This window comes from Balaenoptera acutorostrata, chromosome 20 (genome assembly GCF_949987535.1).
Source record: "Balaenoptera acutorostrata chromosome 20, mBalAcu1.1, whole genome shotgun sequence".
Classification (NCBI taxonomy): Eukaryota; Metazoa; Chordata; class Mammalia; order Artiodactyla; family Balaenopteridae; genus Balaenoptera; species Balaenoptera acutorostrata.
In genome coordinates, this window is record NC_080083.1 from 23117909 (window position 1) to 23140211 (window position 22303).

At 41.8% G+C, this 22303-nt stretch overlaps 1 protein-coding gene across 2 annotated transcripts in view; it reads right to left on the minus strand.

The window, feature by feature from the left end:
- Window positions 1-6714: 6714 nt before the first annotated feature.
- The window catches only part of USP32 (ubiquitin specific peptidase 32), a 197899-nt gene continuing 182310 nt past the window's right edge, over window positions 6715-22303 (minus strand). For both annotated transcript variants that reach the window (XM_007190263.2, XM_007190262.2), the window contains exons 28-34: window positions 20278-20364; window positions 18660-18780; window positions 14270-14461; window positions 12327-12615; window positions 10166-10590; window positions 9612-9704; window positions 6715-8999 (exon numbers count right to left, since the gene is read on the minus strand). In XM_007190263.2, coding sequence (XP_007190325.2) covers window positions 8826-8999; window positions 9612-9704; window positions 10166-10590; window positions 12327-12615; window positions 14270-14461; window positions 18660-18780; window positions 20278-20364 — 1381 coding nt within the window. In that variant the 3' untranslated portion in view covers window positions 6715-8825. The remainder of the gene's footprint in view (window positions 9000-9611; window positions 9705-10165; window positions 10591-12326; window positions 12616-14269; window positions 14462-18659; window positions 18781-20277; window positions 20365-22303) is intronic.

Below are 22303 nucleotides of genomic sequence, written 5' to 3' on the forward strand. Positions count from 1 at the left end.
TCTCATTCAGTGATTATCACAATAATCTCACTGATTCTGTTTCCTCATCTATAAAAAGAGATGATAATGCATCCCTCACAGAGCTGTGGTGAGCATTAAAGAATGAACGAAACATGCATAGCTTGGGGTCTGGCAAGCAGTAAATGTCCGTTTAATGGCTAAAAGTGCCCTTTTCAACTTTTCTCCGGATTCCAAGGGCAGAACTATCCTTTATGCCACATAGTAAGTGCTCAATAAACATTTGATGTATGAGTGATAAACTCTGCCCTCTCCCTTTCCCATCTCTCCCAAAGTGAGAGGATGTTTATTTGCAACTCCAAGCCGCACAGAGTTCTGCAAACAAGGAGTGGCAGCAGTGACTTTCTCCAGCCAGCAAGGTGAAAGGCCACAGGCCCTGGGGCTGGGTCCCTATAGATGCCCTGCCACAGGCTGCTCCAGTAGTCTCTGCAGCGGGGGAGGGAAGTTGACTGGCCTTCACTCTAGTTGGCTGGCTTTTCCTCCCTGCCCAGCCGGATGTACTGAGAGTAGCAAAATGGCTTTGGAAAGGCCCACCCTGCTGGCACGGCGATTTCCAGCAGAAAATGAGAATGCTCTGCTGTTGAAATCGAGCAAGACCCTGTGGACCCTCCTTGGTACAAAAGCCCCTCCATGCCCACCGTTTCTTTTTCTTTCTTTCTTTCTTTTTTTTTTTTTTTAAAGAATTTCACTTTATTTTTTGGCTGTGTTGGGTTTTCGTTTCTGTGCGAGGGCTTTCTCTAGTTGTGGCAAGCTGGGGCTACTCTTCATCGCGGTGCGCGGGCCTCTCACTATCGCAGCCTCTCGTTGCGGAGCACAGGCTCCAGACGCGCAAGCTCAGTAGTTGTGGCACACGGGCTTAGTTGCTCCGCGGCATGTGGGATCTTCCCAGACCAGGGCTCGAACCCGTGTCCCCTGCATTGGCAGGCAGATTCTCAACCACTGCGCCACCAGGGAAGCCCCTCTTTTTCTTTCTTTTTTGGCCGTGCCACGTGGCTTGTGGGACCTCAGTTCCCCCACCAGGGATTGAACCTGGGCCCTCAGCAGTGAAAGTGCCGAGTCCTAACCACTGGATTGCCAGGGAATTCCCTGTGCCCCCTGTTTCTTGTTTGTAGAAACAAGCTGTGGTCTCCTAGGCCTTCCCTGAGTTCCAAAGAGCAGATTCAAGCAGTTAGTAATTAAGGAAGAGAGGGAATACAGAAACAAAGGAAAAGCAGTCAAGAAACAATAGTTCAGCTATGAAACAGAGTCCTAATTCCTCCTGAAGGGATATACAAAAATCTGACACATACCGTTGAATTGTTCTGCAGAAACAAGGACCCACATCTGGTGGAAGAAGGTGACTGCATGCTGACCACAAGCATGTAGACCCCAGGTGGTTGATGTTGTCAGGAAAAGCTTCACCCTGTTACCTCACCACGCACCAGTCAGAGGACTGAGCGTGAGCTGGTCACGCACCCCAAGGCCCCGCCCCTTTATCCCTAAAAGCCTTGCGCCCAGGTCAGCCAGTAAAGCGGATCTGAGACAAACGTACGTTTCCATCTTCTCGGTTGCCACCCTCTCTATCGGTAAACCTTCCTCTGCACCAGACTCCGGTATTTCGATTTGTTTGGCCTCAGCACCGGGTACTCGAACTTGGGCTCGACAGCACTGTTGCTGGGGACCATTCTCCGGGAGCTCTTCAGGGATCAGCACTGCATCATGATCGACTGTTTTTTTTTTGGCCGCGCAGCGAGTCTTGCACAGTTCCCCAACCAGGGATTGAACCCGGGGCCACGGCAGTGAAAGCCCCAAGTCCTAACCACTGGCCTGCCAGGGAATTCCCCATGATCGACTTTCTGAATGCTTTAGTGTCCAAGGGGCTTTATTTATATTTTTTAAAACAAATTTAAAAAATTTATTTATTTATCTATATTTGGCTCCATCGGGTCTTCATTGCTGCGTGCAGGCTTTCTCTAGTTGCAGCGAGCGGGGGCTACTGTTCGTTAGACTGTGCAGGCTTCTCATTGCGGTGGCTTCTCTTGCCGTGGAAAACGAGCTCTAGGCGCACGGGCTTCAGCAGTTGTGGCTCGCGGGCTCTAGAGCGCAGGCTCAGTAGTTGTGCACGTGGGCTTAGTTGCTCGAGGGCATGTGGGATCTTCCCGGACCAGGGCTCGAACCCGTGTCCTCGGTACTGGCAGGTGGATTCTTAACCACTGCTGCCACCAGGGAAGCCCCCAGGTGCTTTACTGAACATTTGATCCAGAGTTCCCAGAGGCTGCTCAAGCAGCACCCCATCCCCCACCCTCACTTCAACCTGAGCAACTCCAACCTCACCTGCTTCAGCTATGGGTCCTTCAGATAAAATACAGTTGGAGGGGGCTTCCCTGGTGGTGCAGTGGTTCAGAATCTGCCTGCCAATGCAGGGGACATGGGTTCGAGCTCTGGTTCTGGAAGATCCCACATGCCGTGGAGCAGCTAAGCACACGCACCACAACTACTGAGCCTGCGCTCTAGAGCCCACGAGCCACAACTACCAAGCCGGTGCACCTAGAGCCCCTGCTCCGCAACAACAGAAGCCCCCGCACCACACAAAGAGTAACCCCCGCTGGCTGCAACTAGAGAAAGCCCGCGCGCAGCCATGAAGACCCAACGCAGTCAAAAAATAAATAAATAAAATTATACATAAAAATAATACAATTGGAGGAAAGGGTCCTGCCCCAACGTTGTTTCAAAATAAATGTTTAAGACCACTGACATCAGGCAAACCCTTCATGATTCACAATGGAACAGAGGTGCAGGGGAGACAAGTGACCTACTCCAAAGTCATACCGTTCTGCAAGAAGCAGAGCAACATGGCTTTCTGTGGGGTCACCTAAGATGACGGCCCTGAACTAGGGGCTGGAGCAGCCCTGCTGACCACGGGCGTCTCCTAATCCATCCTGGGGGGCTCCCTACTGATCCTCAATACAGAAGGCCTTCCTCTATAACCCCAGTGAGCGCTGGGGTTTACCATCAGTGCAGAGGATCCCACCATGAAGAACTGAAGACGCCCGCCCCCGGGGCCTCCAAGGATCTTGGACACGGCCACCAGCCCACTCTCCCTCCTGGTCCTCTTCTCCTCTGTTCTCCGGGCCACACTAGGCGGGCTCCTTTCTCTGGCTTGCCTTCCTTCTCTTTTTCCACAGCCCTTCTAGTTTTCCTCCCATTTCCTGCCTGTTTCCTTTTTTCTTTTTCCTCTACTTCCTTTGATCTTCTTGGAGCACTTGAAGCCTAGTTTCCATCTGCATTCCTCTTGGGCTTGTGGTAAAGTCCAAAGTTCATTATCAAGAGAAATTTCAGCAGAAGTGGATTGTGTATTTGAAAAAGGGAAAGTTAAGTTACAGAAAACACAAATTTGTTTATAACTAAGTGGTCTCAGATTAGTGTGTACTTAATGAAAACCATGGGAAAATGTTTTGCAACCATACCAAAATACTTGGCAATGTGAAACACTTTTATGAGAGCAGGTCTGACCTTCTCAGGCCTTCACAACATGGTTTCTCCTGCTTGTTATCTTCTACTATGCTCCTCGTGCACCTTCAGCTCACCTCAAACGGCCTCCACAGCCTCTGGAACGCACCACCTCGGCTGCCTTTTCTGTTCAGACTGCTACACTGCTCTGCACACTTCTGACAAGAAAATCCTGGTCTTGCTTCATGGCGCTGCTCACTTCCCTTTCCCATATGGTTTTCCCTAAGTACTCTGCCAACAGCTACTGTCTAACGTCCTCAGTCAGCACTTCATCGGAGACAATTATACCTACCAATACTCCTTACATGTGTGCATATGCATATCATCTTTCCCTAATTAGACTGGAAGTAATGATTCATTCCCTGGAGCAGTGGTTTCCATAAATGACCAATCTGCAGGACAGTGCCAACTGGCTACAAAAGAATCTCCCCTGAGGAACTTATTAAAATGCAGATTCTGGAGCTTCCCTGGTGGTACGGTGGTTAAGAATCCGCCTGCCAATGCAGGGGACACAGGTTCGAGCCCTGGTCCAGGAAGATCCCACATGCCACGGAGCAACTAAACCCGTGCGCCACAACTACTGAGCCTGTGCTCTAGAGCCCGCAAGCCACAACTACTGAGCCTGTGAGCCACAACTACTGAAGCCCACGCGCCTAGAGCCCGCGCTCTGCAACAAGAGAAGCCACCGCAATGAGAAGCCTGTGCACCGCAACCAAGAGGCCCGCGCGCACCGTGATGAAGGGTGGCCCCCGCTCGCCGCAACTAGAGAAAGTCCTTGCACAGCAACGAAGACCCAACACAGCCAAAAAAAAAAAAAAAAAAGAGTAGCCCCTGCTCGCCCCAACTAGAGAAAGCCTGCGCACAGCAAAGAGGAACCAACACAGCCAAAAATAAATAAATAAATTTATACTAAAAAATGCAGATTCTTGGACTGCTTGGGAGAAGATGATCTCATAAATCTGGGTGTCAATAGGCACAGAGCACAGATGTAATATGACAATGTGGGTGGGACTCTGGAATCAGCACATTTAACAAGCTCCTAGTTGATTTTGATGATGCTCATGAATTGCCAGGTTGGGAACAGCTGCCCCCAGAGAATCTAGCACAGAGCTCTGTACCTAGAATGTGCTCATATGTCGTTAGCTGTACGCTTCTTGACTGGTAATGAACTGGAGCATAACATTATTGTTATACCTGTGTTCTGCTTCTCTAAGTGGGGAAAGAATACTATTATTTGAGTACCCAATAGGTGTCAGGGCCTGTGCCTATTCACATTCATTATCTATTCCTTATAATAATCCTTTGAAGTAAAGTGGTATTCTCATTGGGCATGAGAAATCTGAGGGCCCAAAGAACTTGTTTTAGTGCACAGTTGCTGTAATATAGCAAGACCTAGAATCTCTCCAAGTCCATGACCTTCCTACTTACCAGAGGGCATAAAAGTGGTGGCTAGTATCTGGCTTGCAAATATGTTTTACTTGGACAGGACAATGTTTAAAAATTAAAAAACAAACCTGCCAACATGTCTAAATTGGATATTTTGTATAAATATCTGGATTTCTGGCTCCTCTTTAGGGGGGAAAAAAAGAGGTTTGGTCTAACACTGGGGCCCGCATTCCTGCATGGCAACAAATGGAGCCTTTAGAAGGATGTGTGCCCTACAACTCACCACTATTCCCCATTCTCATCCACAGCTGGACCAGCTTCTCTTACACTCTGTTCCCAACCTGGTCCCTATAGGACTCTGAGTTTGCAACTCCTGCACTCTTATTTACTACCTTGCTTTCCCCTGGTAGGAAGTTTGGCAAACCTAAAGGCAACCTCTTTTTATTGCTCTATCATGTATGGGTCTCTGATCATAGACGTAGGTGTGTTTCTGACCTTCTGATTTCAATACTAAGAAACCTGGTGGTACATCATCAAGGAAAGCTGGGATCTCTGTTCCTTAAGCTGCGCATTATGGCTCTAGCCTAGTAAAATTCTATAGTCAACCTTTAAAATAGTTGGAGAAAATGTGGCCATTCATCTACTTGCTCCAATTCAATGGTATCTACAACTAAGAATAGAACCCATAAGTGAGCAATGCCACCAAGTGGAAGGGAGATTCCATGTTGAACTGCCTTAGCCAGAGGGGCTGATGACCACTCTCAATTTACAGGGCCATTCAGGAACCAGAAATAAAATGCCTGCCCATCTCTGTATGCTGTTTCTTTTCAAGATTGTCTTTTATTTTTTTCATTGAAATATTATTTATTTTATATATTATTTACCTTCCATGTGCCAGGAACAATGTTTGAGATACAAAGATGAAGATATTCAAGGGTGTCTTTTAAAAAGCCAGAGACACAGACTGCACTTTGGAAGCCGTGCTTCATTTTTGATGACGTTTCTGATCCTTTTTTTGTTTGTTCGTTTCCTTAAACAAGCTACTATTGCTGCTGATTCAACATGTTTCATTCTATACATTTTTAATGTGTATTCCTGTTTTTTGGAGAATGTGAGCAGAGAGCTATCAAATTCTTTTAGTGTCAGTACGGCAAGGGAATACAAAAACCTCCTTGTATAGGACTGAACTCATGGGGGAAGGATTTCACATTCATCGAGCACGTCCTAAGAAACTGTGTCAGGCATTTATATACTTCATTTACTTAATATAAGCCCCAGAGGTAGGTATTCTGATTTTAAAGGTAAATAGATAGGACTGAATGTGAAGGACCCACAACTCTAAATCTTAGACTCTTCTCAACACTGTCAACTGCCTCCCTAGAGATCTCCCAGAACGACAACCAGGGATATCCCTGGTTTCTCAGAGCCTCCTAGAAATCCAGGATCATCTCAAGGTATTATACAAATAAGAAGTCGGCCTCTTCTTCACCTTATCTCTTAATCTGCAGGAAAACTATTGCGAAACCTCCTTCATCAATTCTCAGTTCCAAACCAGCAAGCCACCCTTCTCCCCAACCCCTTCAATACCTTCGAAGCAATTTCCTAACAGGGATGTGAACCAAATTTAAATCAATTTATCCAGTCACTGCAGGTATCTTGTTCTACCTTCAACACAGCTTGCATTCCCTCAGAGATAGAACCTCCAACTCTGTAAGTCAGGTAGGTATTATTCAAGTTAGGAGAATTAAAACAGGGTCACAGAGAGGAAGGCTAAAGAATTTGACTTTTTTGTGCTTACTTGTATAGAGGAAAAACAGCACATAGATGCATCCACAGTATTTAATTTGTTTGGATAATAGTTACAGATAAACAGTTACACTCCATATACAATTACCAATACTTTTTTATACAGTTCGTATTTCAGTACATCAACACTATTTTATTTACACTCTATTTATGTACATTAACATCTTTCTAAAGTCAGTGCATTGTCAACAAGTTTTATACAGTAATTTACAAAGTGAATGTAGTTAGTTAATTTAATAAATTTTCTGCTAATCATGAATTAAAAAAATTAATTACAACCAATATAACCAACACAGATCAAACAACATTAGTAGATTGTGCTACCTGCTTAAATAAAACATCTGTGAGGAAATTCTTTAAAATCTTCCACTTTTTCATGGGACTTGTCCAGTTAGGAATGGACAGATTTTATACACTGAAAATCATGAAACTATAAAGTCTGCATTTTGTCTGACTTTATCACATTATACCATTTAGGCCACTCCTTCCTACCTGCGATTATAGTCTTCTTCTGAGTAGGGTTTCAACTTAGACAGCCATTTATGACAACCTTTCCAAATGCTCTGAGAAGAACTGGATAGCAACCAACCTCAGATATCAGAACACAAATGCTTAATTACATTGGTACCTACTATCTATGAGGAAGGAAGGGTAATGGAATCTGACAATTAATGAGAATCAGCTTCCAGGGTCCAGATGAATAAAAAAAGACTGAAAAAAAAGTGAAATATTTACTTCGAATACATATTTAAAAACAACACAGGAAAAAAATGTTGCCTGAAATAAATAACATTTATATACTTTTGTTCCAGTCTTGAATTATTGAAGAAAAAAATGAAGTGAGCAAAGAAACATAACTTTTGATGACCACTACTGTGAAATGTAAAAAAATAAAAAATAAAAAGGACAAACACCAAAATAAAAAAAGTATATGGACATGCAAACAAAAGTTTACTTCCTAAAACCACCAATTTCATTAAAAATACTTATACACTATCAATGTTTGGGATGTGTTTTGTTGTTAAATTTAATATGACGGGGGAAAATACCCCAATTAAGTTAATTTATAGCCCTTATAGCCATCAAATATGAACAAGTTCTGAAAAGTTCATTTGCACGTATTCTTTCTTTAAAGTGCAAAACAAAGAAACAAAGAACAAACAACCACTAATTTTAAAATACCATCTAGCTTTGTTGCCACTTTCCCTCTCAGAAGCTCTCTGTGCAACAGTGCATGTAAAGATGGTGCAAATTTTGGCAACTCCCCTCCCACACTCAGCAGTGGTGGTAAACATTTTTGAGGGCTCTTGAAGTATCCTCAAAGTAGGCTGCCTCTATCTGGAGGGCTATTTTATTTTAGCTGGATCTCCCAGGATGCTTTTTTTTTTTTTTTTTTTTCTGCAGGGTCTCCCAACCAAGGCCCTGGGTAGAAGGCACGCAACTCTTAAGAGATTCTCCCTTTCAGACTTACCACTTATATATGCCTCTGCTACCACCAGTGATTGGTTGTGTCTCAAACACAAACACAACAACAAAAACAAAAAGCAATAAAGACATAGAAAGAGTGGGAAAATGGTTTAAAAAGTAAATCGAAAAATCTGTGTCCGTGCTGTAAGAATCCTTCGCACACCTTTGTGATCTTGCTTTCTCCATCGTGTCAGTCACTACAGTGGAATAAAACTTCAGGAAAAAGGAGGTAGCATATCATGTCGTCCCCAGACAACACTACAATTTTTTGTTTTACTTTGACTCCAAGGAAATTCTTAGTATTTTGTTATGATTATTGGTAAATTATACTTGCTACATGTTTGTTCATATCTGGACAAGCACAACTTAGTTCTTATTTGGTCCCAGGGGGCTGGTGCCAAACCCTTTTGTTTACAGGCTAATGGTGGGCTCTGCCTGAAAGTTCTCTACCAGGGAGCTCGTGTGAGACACTTCCAAACAAAATTATTACTACTGTTATGTTAACTGCTATTTTAATTAGGATTTTTATTTTGTGCTTCAGGGTCACAGGATAAAATAACTACACATTTAGCTTGCCTTTCAGCGACGCTTTTGCCCAATGTCAGCTATGGGGAGTCATCTCCCTCATCACAGCCTGTCTAGCAGCCAGAGTGGTAGCTTTACTGTAACACACAGTACTTTTTGTAATCAGACTCAAAGTCTTCGTCCATGCTGCTTGTGTCTGCCATCTTTTTGCCATCAATCTTTGGCAGAAATTGTGCATAGTCTATCCCCTGCTGCTCATAGAAAAGAATGTAGGCAGAGTCGGTGTCAATTTCATCAGGGTGAAGTTCCTGAAGGAGCAAGAAAGGCTTTAACTAAAAAGCCATCACTATGCTGGCTCTTAATCCTCACCAGGGAAGGGAGGACCAACACTCTTTAATTACTAAATCTGATTGCTTCCAATCAGCTTAATATTTTGGCTGTCTCATACCTGCCCCTAAAATAAGACCCATTATTTTCAATGTTTGTTTTGGGGAAATATTCATACCATAGACAAGTCAAAAGAATGACAAAAAATGAAACAAAACAACCCATCAAATTCTACTAGCTCAAAAGATAAGAAATTTTTCTTATAACCAATACCTTCTTCCTCTTCACTGTTTTCATTCTCTGCTCTGCATAACCGCCCCCACCCCAACCAGGGATCAAACCTGGGCCCTCGCAGTGAAGGCGTCGAGTCCCAACCACTGGAGTGCCAGGGAATTCCCTGCATATCACTTTTATTCCTTTATACTGAAGGCATCTATATACTGATTCTCCCTTAGAGGAATTTCTTTTTTCTTTTTTTCATGATTCTAATAGCAACAACTATTTCCTATTCAGGAGAAAGTCCATTATTTCAACAAATGCCCTCCAGTTCTGTTGACATTTGTTTCTTTTATTCAAAGATTGGGGATATTTACCTTACAGCTGCTGTCATTGTAACAGTACCACCTGCTGTTTGGGTTTTTGGCATAAGTGACGTAATGGCCCCCGCCCAGAATTCCTGAATGGCACTATAAGAGAGAAGAAAGTGGAGGTATATTAGTAGTTGACAGGGCACAGTACTAGGATCCAATCAGGAAAACACTTTTGGGAAAAAAAAGTGTTTTCCTTCTTCCAAAAACAAATCAAAGAGGAAAACTGAAAATTTTAAAACTCTGAATCTTACCATTTTATTGCTGTAATTATTTTTGGAAAGCAAAAATTCCTTAGAAACACACAGTTGTGAATGACTTGAACCTGTGACTCCGGTTATAATGATTACACGACTGTTCCCTTTATTACACTGTGAGCATCTTGGATTCTACCCAAAAGGCCAAGATATCTACTGCTAACTTTGTCTATCACCAAGCTCAATGCCCAGCAAATAAGCAGGCCCTGAAAAAATGATGAATGAATGAATGAATGAATGAAGATGAGCAAACAAACCACTGAAAGTGCAGATCATTCTGAATACATACAACAAACCACTTACCGAAATTGCATATAGATTATAAATAGGCTTAACATGAATATCTTCTCTTTGGTCATCGGTGCTGTCTTCTTCACTGTGGTTTTCAAACTGACCATTGCTGTAGCCATTGCCACATGCCTCATGCTCATAAAGGAAGCCGTTGGCCAAAGCTACTTCATGGTCCTGCGGGGTGACCAGCTCAGGCTGGCTGCCCCCCAGCATGTGCCCTCGGCTCAAGGCATCAGCCAGCTCACAAACTTGCCCAGCCCCGTTCTCTTTGCTGGCATCCAAGTTCTCCTTACTACTTGACAGTTTATTTTTGCTGCCGATCTGGGGTAGCCGGAGCCTCCCTTTGCTCCTCCCTATAGTCCGAGGGCTGCTGTTAGGGCTGCTGTTTTTGCTGGAGGGACAGCTGGTTCCACTTTTTCTTGACGAAGAAGGTGAACCTGTGAAAGGGAAGAAAAGATAAATCCAAATGCCACAAGTTAAACCAGCCACCAAATGCTAACTATGAAGTCAACTTCACAAGTGTACACATAAAGGTAAAGACAGGGGCGTCCTGACTGGTTACGCTTTATTCCTATTATGTGGACAGTAGGTTACATTCTTGTCTTCCTCAACGCCAACCCCCTCAAGGCAGCAATGTCCTGAAAATGTGAAGTACAACTAAGTACAGACTTAGAAAATAGCAGAAAGATGATTTAGGACAGATTCAGTTCAAAACAATATTAGACTAAGGAGTTTTACAAATACATATTCTTCTTCTTTGTAAAATTAGATTAAAAAATACGATCACTAATTATCAAGCACTTACTATTGCTAGGCATGATATTGGGAACTCTATTATCTCTACCTCTCACAACAATCCTGTAAAGCAGCAGGCCATAAACAGCTCCCCACCCCCTTATATACCCTTAAGAATTGTTGAGGACCTCTAGAACTTTTGTTTATGTAAATTCTATCTATCAATTTTTACCATACTAGAAATTAAAACTGAGGAATTTGAAAAACACAATACACAAGCATATATTTTTCTTTCTTTTTAAAATTAATTAATTAATTATTCTTTGGCTGCGTTGGGTCTTTGTTGCTGCACACAGGCTTTCTCTAGTTGCAGTACGTGGGGGCTACTCTTCTTTGCAGTGTGCTGGCTTCTTATTGCGGTGGCTTCTCTTGTTGCAGAGCACAGGCTCTAGGCATGCGGGCTTCAGTAGTTGTGGCATGCAGGCTCAGTAATTGTGGCTCTCGGGCTCTAGAGCGCAGGCTCAGTAGTTGTGGTGCATGGGCTTAGTTGCTCCTTGGCATGTGGGATCTTCCCGGACCAGGGCTCGAACCCGTGTCCCCTGCACTGGCAGACGGATTCCTAACCACTGCACCACCAGGGAAGTCCCACACAAGCATATATTTCACTGACAATATCACACGTATCGTTGGCTTTGACTCCGCTTGTGAGAGAATGAGAGTGGAAAGGCAAATACTTAGTATTTTTTCCTTTTTCTTTTTTTTTTGCCTTGCTGCGTGGCTTGTGGGATCTTAGTTTCCTGACCAGGGATTGAACCTTAGCCCACAGCAGAGAAAGCGCTGTGTCCTAACAACTGGACCGCCAGGGAACCCCCAAATACTTAGTATTTTTATGAAAATAGTTCTGATCCTCCAGAAGGGGTCTCAGGGACTCTCTAGGGGTTCCCAGACTATATTTTGAGAACCCCTGCTGTAAGGGAACAAGGATGACAACTATCATTCATGATCACCAAATGTCAGGCTCTATGTAAAGTTCTTTACTCTTTTTCTTTTTTTAAATGTTTTGTTTGTTTTTTGGGTTTTTTTTGGCTACGCAGTCCGGCATGTGGGATCTTAGTTCCCTGACCAGGGACTGAACCCATGCCCCCTGCACTGGAAGCACTGTCTTAACAACTGGACCCAGGGAAGTCCTAAAGTGCTTTACTCTTGATGTATCAATTTCTCACTCTGTGAATTTAGTATTATCTTCATTTTATGAATGAGAAAATAGATTTAGCGAGGCTGTACTTCTTGCTAAAAGTCACATTTCAGACAGGTTCCTTGTACAACCAAGCTGTTGCTCCAGAGTGGAAAACAGGGAAACACGCAGCCTAGAGGGATCCCTGGAGAGCCCCTTGCAGAGTGACGTCTGGGCTCCGTGAAGTCCCCCAGGCCTCCTCACCTTTAGGGCTACTGATGACGTTGGCGCTGAGCGAGGATGGGCTCTTGCTCAGGAGCGTGTTGTCTTCCCCAGCTGAGTTCTGAGCATCCACTTTCTTCACCTCTCCTGCCAGGACCCTGGGCTCAGAGAGGTCGTCCCCCTGGGGTGTGAGTGGCTTACGCTGACAGAGAGCTGGGTCTCTCGGCACCAAAAAAGCACTAGGGTCAAAACTCTCACGAGGAAATTTAACAATTTTCTGTGATTTTATCCATCGCCCATTTACAAATTGAAATCGTTTAAGATGAATAATCTGGAGAAGAATAGAAAACAGTTGCATTAAAGAGTTCTGAAGATACAAAATACACATTAAAAAACCCCAAGTCTAATACACGTAAATGTTCCAAAAATATAACTTTTTTTCCCCCAAAAGAATACATTTTATGATGTAACATAGTTAACAGTCAGGCCACTGCCCTTTAGCTATATGACTAACATGGTAATCCTCCTAATTTCCTTCAATATCCTAGGAGCCTACACTTGCATGTTCTCTGGGCTTGTGACGCACACCGACCTTTACCTCTCTCCAATATCATAGAAGGTCCATTCATAAACACACTCATGAGGATAGAATACTATATACTGAATGTTTTGAAGAAAAATGGAGGCGTTTTTTACAGATGAAACTTATCCAATCTCCAATAGGAGGCCTCTTCCTTCTTACCACATCCTTTGGTTGCTACCACGGAGTTTCACTGTCCTGAAGAGCATAAGAATCTCCCTCCTCTTTTTCTTTTCAAGAGCAATGAATTCCTCTAGCCTTACGCAGTGTGATTATGCTCTCTACTGTGGGCACAGATATTTGGGTGGCTCCCTCTACCCTAAATGCTTAATAATTTACTGTTTATATACAGAGAACCCCTCTGTAAGGGGCATGCTGGTGTGTGGATTTAACAGAAGCCCACCAAGCTCTCAACATAACATCTACTCCTCATTATTCTTTAAAGACCTCAAAAACATAGTTTTGCAAAAGCCAGTACTTCATGATATGTTTTATGTGATGGTTATATGAGTATATATAATTGTCAAACTCATCAAACTAGACATTTAACATCTATGAATTTAATTCCATGTTAACTATACCTCAATTAAAAAAAAAAAACTTCCCCCTTTCCACCTACCTGTTCCCAAGCCTGTCCCTGTGCTCTGCTTCCCATCCCTGGAGCTAGCTAATCACCATTAGTAATTTCTTGTGCATCCTTCCCTGGGAAGTTGTTCTGGTCTACATTCACAGTCTCACAGAGTAGTAGGAAGAAGATATGAATAAAAAAATACACACAAGGTCTGGTTAAAATACACCAGTGCCTTACATTTGATATGATTTCCTCCCTTAAGGAAAAAACTTTCTTAAATGAATAGGAAGAATTGACACCTCAAACTTTCTTGACAAGCAACAGGAGAGTCTCCTAATCCATGAATGGAGAAGGCAGAAGTACATCAAATCAGAAAGACTATGTAAGCCCCAGTGCACTTGTGCCTACACATTTAATTCAGCAGCGTGTTGTGGCCATGTGATGAAGCACAGCGGGATCGGAGGTTCAGCCTCTGTTCTCTTCTGTAGTCCATAAAGCACAAGCCTAAAGCTTCCTCTCTCCCTAGAGCCCCAAGTGCTTTCACCTTTTCCTGAAGTTCAAATTCACCAGGTTGTACCACTCGTGGCACTTCTCATATATTGCACTTAATGCAGTTACTGATCTATATGACTTCTCTCCCCTTCTAGGCTGTATGCTCTTTAGGATACAAAACTAGCAAATATCTGTAGTACCATTCATCTCTGTGTGCAACAGCAAATGTGTTTTAAACACTGCTGCAGGAAGGGTCTTATTCTCAAAAACTCTTATTTGTTCCCCACTTCTTTCCTTCAAGCTAGACTCTCTTGCTCTCTCAGAGGTGGGACTGTAACATACCAGAATGGGGGGGAGCCTCCAGAGATCTAGCTTCTTGGTTGCCAAGCAGTGGGTCTTACACTTGGAGCAGTAGTACATCTCATTTTCCCCTAGCTCCTCCTCACTGGTGAAAGCACGCAGACAGCTGTCCAGGTTGATGGGCTCAGCTTGCGCTCGCCGACTCTGCTCCACACTCTCGTGCTCATCTACGACCTGCAGGTGGAGGGAACAGGAGGCATGGGAGAAGGGGTGGGAGGGAGGCAGTTGAAAATGGTCACCTGCTATGCATCATCCTCTAGGTGACTCAACCTCATTTACTTTACATGAGGAAAAAAATACAACCCAAACTAGAGTCTGAGCAAATAGGGCATTTGTACATTTATTCACAAATATCACATCAATAACATCCTTGATCAAATTTCTATTTATATGACCATAGCTTTTTTGGGAAAAATTTCTGCATGCTTCCAAATGACAAAAACAAAAACAAACAAGGAACTGCCTGTTTATTTTACAATTTGAAATCCTAAAATAGCTTACATGTGGGCTGGCTCTCAAGCCAGGGTGTTGAGATTAGGCCATTTATTTTTTAGCAGGGACACAGAACATTATTAGTATGCTGCAGGCTTTACAGAGGCTAGGAGAAATAATATCACTGAAACACAGATGCCAGATCTGGATTAAATAAGAAAGGATACAGAAAAGCTAACCTTAAGAGGACAACCCCCAGGGCATTAAAACTCACAGGCCACAACTCATTTGCATATTGATGCCACATAACACAGAGTTATCAAAATACCATGTGTATTATTATCTGTCTCCTGCCTCTTGGTGCCTTTCTATCTGAGATGGCAATAAAAGGAACAGCAGGCTCAAAAAAGCCTGATTTTGCTGAGAAGACCCCTAATACCTGCCCAAACCTCTGTGGTCCTGTTAACCAGCATGCTAGGCTTTGAAGCAAGGAGGAGGTAAATATGAGGAAGGAGAGAGCAAAGGGGGGTAGATGTGCAAGGATGTATGTTGGAGGTGGCGTGGGAATCAGGAGGAAGGAGACAAGGAGGGGCCTAGAATGCAACAGAAAGGATTTTTCCCTCTCCAATTCTTGGCTGCCACTTAATAAGCAATCAAGAACCACGGCAGGTGAGGCATACATAGCATGACTATGAATGACCGTGAGACTCCACAGGGATCACGTCGCAGGGTGGAGCTGGGACTACAAGTACAACAATGAATGCCTCTCTTTTTGGCACAGGTCACATACAGGTCCCTCACCCCACTTATTACTCCTCCCTTCTGGAGGTGAATTGCCTTTGCCTGAGGCAATTTCCCTCAAGTTTTCCTTCCTGAGCTCACAGTTTAGAACAGGTTTTCAGGTGTGACTTTTTCCCTACGTGAGAAGATGGCTGAGTCACAGGCTGTCAAATGTTTTTATAAACTATCAAGGTTGGGGTTGATTATGCAATGAAGAGTTTTATCATTGCATCGCCATCCATTTCTAAAGAGCTTATTTAAAAAGGGGAACTTAGAGGAAATCTCTTTTTTTTAGGAAGGGAAATCTGGCTTGACCTTGACTTCTTTTCTGATACTAACTCTCATCATTTTTAGGGCTGGTCATCCAAGGGAAAAACTGACATGCTTCAAAAGGAAACATGCTGTATCATGGTGGTTAGAATCAGAATAGAAAAAGAGGTGTATTAAATATAGTACTGTCTCTTTTCTCACAGCCAGTTAAACATTATCTGTATTATCTCTACCAGGGATGCTTTATGGCCAACCACAAATTATAGTAAGTAAGTAAAGAATGTTGATTTTTATTGACTATATGTTCTATAGAACACACAGGATATAGAGCTGGATGGAGACAGGGAGGAAGGAGATGGATGAAAAACATATCTGTGGACAAAAATAATTTTTATTTATTAATAAAATTTCCCTAAATGATAAAGATTCCCTTTACCTCTTGGGATCCATTCCCAGATCCTCTACAATTATTCAAATAGTCTAAATTATTATTGGCACCCTCTTCCTTTTTTTTTTTAATCTAAGTTGCTTGAAAGCTCATCCTTAGCCCAAAACATAAAGGAATGAAATAATAAGCTTTCATACATTATAAGACTATTAGAAAAAGAGGGAGATCTGCGAAGTTATCTAGTTTAATTTTTTATTAAGGAATATGAGGTCCAAACAGGGGAAAAATGAAAAGAATAAGCACAATTGCCTATATTTTTCCCTCCTTACCAAATAAAACATTCATGTAGAAATTCTGGAAAGCAGTGAAAAATGTAAAAAGGCAGGAAACCTTTTATATTCTTAATATAAAGGCAAACTGTCAAAATATTGGCAGATTTTCTTCTGCTCTTTTTTTATATGAAGAGATTTTTCAGTGTATGCAATTTTATATCTTTTTTTCAATTTTATATCTTGCTTTATAAAAAACTTTAAAAGACATCATAAGCATCTCTCCATGTATGTCGGGAAAAACTCCTGGTAGTCATCATTTTCAATGACTGCATAATATTTTATCTAATTTCTATACCACATGCCTCTAATGTGGGACAAATACAAGTTGCTTCTAATTTTTTACTATTCTAACAAATGCTATGATGAAATTTGTCAGCAAATCACAGAGTATTTCCCTAGGATAAATTCTTAAAAGGGGAATTACTGGAATAAAAACCATAAAACATACAGGCAACAATCTCAATTTTGAATCTCCTTTGTCTACGTGACTCTCCAAGCACATGCAGAAACCACATGTAGGAAGAAATTAGTCATGTGGCCCCATTCCCCAGCAAGGAAGGATATCTCAATAGCAGCTTGGTTTCCATGGTATCCTAAGAGCATCACTGAAAATGGAAGTGGGATGAGATTTAACAGGTCACGTAGGTCCCTCTTCCTATAAAGCAGGATGTCCTCCAGAGTTTTTCAGATTGCACACTGGGTTTGTTAAAAAGGGAAAGAGATTTACAGCCAAATAATTGTTCATCTTTGACAGGAGTATCTTGTCACAATAATGTCCTGTTGGATTTTGTGCTGATGAAGATTTAAGAATCTTTCTTTCAATTGCTAAAATTTTCCCTCTTCAAAGGAACCATGGTTGAGGTTGTTGAACTACCTTGCTACAGCGAGCATAATCTGCCAAAACATCTACTTCTCTTCAGTTTCCTTTAGCCCAATGATGTTTCATTTGGCCAAGTATCCACAAATAGTACTCATCCTTGGCTAGTGAGAGCCTTAGGGTGTGTGGGGGCATATTTAGGGATCCAAATAGGGAATTTGGTCTGGAACTGGGAGTTCCCCCACTCCTCAATAGCACAAAAAGACAGAAAAGTCCATAGAGAACAGACTTGTGGTTGCCAAGGGGGTGGGGGAGGGTTGGACTGGGAGTTTGGGATTAGCAGATGAGAACTATTACACGTGCATTATATATGCGAATGGATAAACAACAAGATCCTATTATATAGCACAGTGAATTATAATCAGTACCCTGTAATAAACCATAATGGAAAAGAATACAAAAAAAGAATATATATGTATGTATAACAGAATCACTTTGCTGTACACCAGAAACACAACGTTGTAAGTCAACTATACTTAAAAAAAGACAGAAAAGTTAATTCTCATTACTAACTTATCTAAAGGGAATGCCTTAAGAAACAGTGAAGGAAATTTCCATCAAGAATCATATAAATGCAAAAGCCACTACTACTCTTCCTGTGACTAAAACAACTCCTTTGATTCTGTTGCTTTTACATCTCCACCAGATTCTTCATCTCTCTATGCACAAGCTATCTAGTCAATCTACCCTTCAAACAATATTTGGCAAACATTTTTAGATATGGAGGTAGTATTCTTTTGGAAGTTACATTTTCAAAATTCAAAAACTGCTCCAGCCAGAGTGGCAGTAGAGGAATGCTAAGTGTGAAGAACAGGCATGGAGATGTACTCTTAGGTGCCCAGTCTTGAAACATTCAGTTCTTTCTCTAATTTTCTGATCACTATGCCCATTAAAGGTAGCAGCTATAGCCCTGGAATGCACTTGAGCTAAGTAATAGTGGTTACCAAATGCTGCAGCTTCAATAATAATTAATAAACAGGCAGAGAGACTGGCATGCTTGATATGTCATGGCCAGAGAATATAACTTCTTAATTATGCCCCAAGTTTTGTTTCAAGATTTACTTATTATTAATATTGTTGAAATTCAATGCTCCAATACAATTAACTCTACAAGTGGGAAAACTGAAACATCCACATAATCATGTTAATATATTTAAGTGCCACAGAGAATGCCAATGAATGTTTTTCTAGCTGTTTTTAAACTGTCTGAAAATAGAAATGGCATGATACAGTTAAGCTGGGAAAAATTTTACATAGGAAAACCACCATCTTACGATGGCTTTGAGTACTTACCCTTTCCTGTGATGTTTGATAGCGGAGGTGAAGGGCCGTGGGGTCCCAATCCACAGCAATATAGGCATTTCCAATGAAAGCTCTGTCTTCCCCACAATCAATTTTACAGCCCCTGCAAAATCTAAAGGGGGAAAAAAGATCTACTGAGGAAAGAGTAATTATGAAGGAATCCAAATTTTCTTTATCAGAAATATTCTCAAAAAAAAAAAAAAAAAAAAAAGAAATATTCTCCCCGGGAATTCCCTGGAGGTCCAGTGGTTAGGACTTGTCACTTTCACTGCCACGGCCTGGGTTGAATCCCTGGTAGGGGAACTAAGATCCTGCAAGCTGTGGGGCGTGGCCAAACAACACAAAAAAACCAAAAAGCCCCCAAAACCCTCCCTTTCTACTTTTTTTAAAAAAAATAAATTTGTTTATTTATTTATTTATTTATGGCTGCATTGGGTCTTTGTTGTTGCCTGCGGGCTTTCTCTAATTGCATTGGGGGGGGCGGCTACTCTTCACTGCAATACGCGGGCTTCTTACTGCAGTGGCGTCTCTTGTTGTGGAGCATGGGCTCCCGGCTCACAGGCTTCAGTAGTTGTGGCACGTGGGCTCAGTAGTTGTGGCTCGTGGGCTCTAGAGCACGCAGACTCAGTAGTTGTGGCGCACAGGCTTAGTTGCTGTGCGGCATGTGGGATCTTCCTGGACCAGGGCTCGAACCCATGTCCCCTGCATTGGCAGGTGGACTCCTAACCACTGCACCACCAGGGAAGTCCCCCTTTCTACTTCTCTACTTTCCTTCTTGGACGTCCCAATTTGTCATGAGCTTCTAACTTCAGACTGATAAATGCATGAATATGTACTAGTAATTATTATTATTTCAGGGAATCCTGCTTATCACTTCTCAAATCTTTGGTTTTTCAAGGTACTTGATAACCATTTGTAAATCCACATGAATATGTGGACTTTATGGCAAATAAATGATATGGGAATTGGCTATCTGAGACCATACACCCTCAAGAAATTCTAAATTTAGTTATTAAATGCTTGGAGGTAGGACAATTTATCTGGCATAACCATGCCTATTTCCTTGTTTGTAAAATGGCACATTAAATAAATATATATAAAAATTTATGGGGCGGGGGAGGGAACCATGACAAAGGCCATGGTTCCAAGGCCTATACAGACTCAGTTTGCTAAAGCTATTACACTTCTCTGAAGGCTGACTTCAGTACTCAGGCATTTTCCAAGCTGGGACAGTAATGGTCAATCAATCTCCATAACTCTTCTATAAACCAAAAATAGACTTCCAGCAAGGTCTAGTAAATAGACTATGTCTTATTGGGCTCAGAATTGCTAAACTGATTTATATCTAAGGAGCAGAAGGTATAGAATGATAAGTGTTAGTCATAAACTACGAATTTGATGAGGATTGTAGAGTTTACAAAACCAGCTAAATCTCAAGAGCAAAACTTAGCTATAGACCTCACAGGGAAGAGATGAATGAAGAACTCTTAAGTTTATTTCAAGCTTCTCATTATTCATGATTACTTCTAAAAACTGGAAACCTTATGAAAAAGGTATAATATCTGAAGCTGCAATTCTAAAATTTTTCTTTTGCAGAAGGTCACTTTACCTATACCATGGGCACCAAGCACAGGAGTTCCCATCTTTCTGCACAACTCGTAGAGTGAATGGATACTGATAACCCATACTGTCATCACTGAAACAGAACATAAACCAAAGAGTATAAGAAACATTTCTTAGTTGAGGTCTCTTTCATCTTCTCTTGAACTAACCCTAGAAAGGGGCATCTGTCAGAGCAGTATGTTCACACTGACAGCTCAATGCTGGTTATCCTAACCCATAAACTGCAGCCCTGTACAACCACACTCAGGGCTCCCTGCTTATAGAGGGGGGCACACAGCAGACTGCCAGATGTCTCTGAGAGAGTCCACGTGGTCCACGCAAATTTCATGAAATAAGCTAATCATGAAATCAAATGCTAATTATCCTTCAGCCCTAACTCTATCAAGAGATTTAATTCACATTAAACCAGACCTCTTCCATGACAAGAACACTGACACACCACAGAAAGCTGAAAGGTCATAATGGTATTAGAGGAGTTGACTAACTATATATTTAGAAGCTTCTTTAATCAGAATCCCTGATGTGGTACATGGCAGATACCCCCTTTCCCTGCCTTAACTATCTAAAGCTATAAGCTACGTAACATTTTTAGGGTAATGTCTTAACTGCAAGATAGCCTTGTGAGTTCTCCAACTTAAAAAAAATGTATTCATCCTTGCCCCAATAAGAAGCAATGCAAGGACTATAACATAAGAGCAATATACTTTATGGATCATTTGGCAATTTGTAGCGGCTATTGCATGGCTGCTGAAGGTAATAAAACCATGATAAGGACACACTGTAAGGGCAACAGTGAGTATCATGCCTGTCACAGCAGTTCCTAGATTTCTGCATAACTTGTTGATTGAATGACTATTGATAGCCCATGCTGTCCAGTATCATGTCAATGTAAACCAGGTCAATGGTAAGTGAGGAATCCAAAGAAAGATAAAGGGACAAAACAACCAGGCAGCACTCTGTCAGAGAACTGTGCAGCACCTCTCTTCTAAAAAGTTTCTTTACTTTTTTGCTCTAACGGAAACCTGGCTTTCCTGAGGACTCCGCTTCCAGTTCACCTCTTAAGTGCTAGCTTTCTTCTCATAAACCCCAGAACCTGAAGGTGATATGGGTCTCCTCCTTATTCCTCTTTACCACTTCTGGTAAAATTCTGGTTTCTATGTAGCGTCTGCTACTGAATTATACCACCTGCTTGCTATTCCTCCTTGGTAGGGACATTTCTTCTTTATTCACTAAAGATTTTAGAACCCAGTTCACTGTTTTTCTCTCTGTCACTTCCATCATTACTCTTGGTGACTTCAATGTAACTTATCTAACAACTCCTCGGCCTTCTCTCTTCCAACAATAATCTCCATTCTATATTGATCTACCCTCTCCAATGGTCATATTCTAGATCTTGTCAACTGATAGTGGCTATTACATGGCTGCTGAAGGTAATGAAGCCATGATAAGGACTTTACCATCTCCAAAAATCTCAATTCCAAACATCCTACTTTGCAACAAACATCTCCTGTCTTCTTGGATCACTTATTCAAGTATCACTACTCTAACAATTCTTTGACCCAACATAAACCTCCAATCACTGCCCTCAAATCCTCACTTTCCTCCTTATCCACTGTCCCTCAAACTAATCATCTTTTGCATGGATCCTCAATTCCAGGAATTTGTCCATTTAATCTAAAATTTCAAATTTATTGACATAAACACTCAGAAAAGTAGAGAACTGTACAATGAACAGCACCCAACTACAATTAATCATCAACTCTTGGCCACTCTTATTTCATCTATACCCTTACCTAGCCCCACTAGATTTTTTATTCCATTTTTTAAAATGTGGTACAATATACATAAAATTTACCATTTAATCATTTTAAGTGTATAACTCAGAGGCATTAGGTACATTCACAATGCTGTGCAATTATCACTACCACCCAGCTCCAGAACCTTTTTATCTCCTCAAACAGAAACTCTACCCATTAAGCAATAATAAATTCCCCTCCCCCCAGACCTTGTTA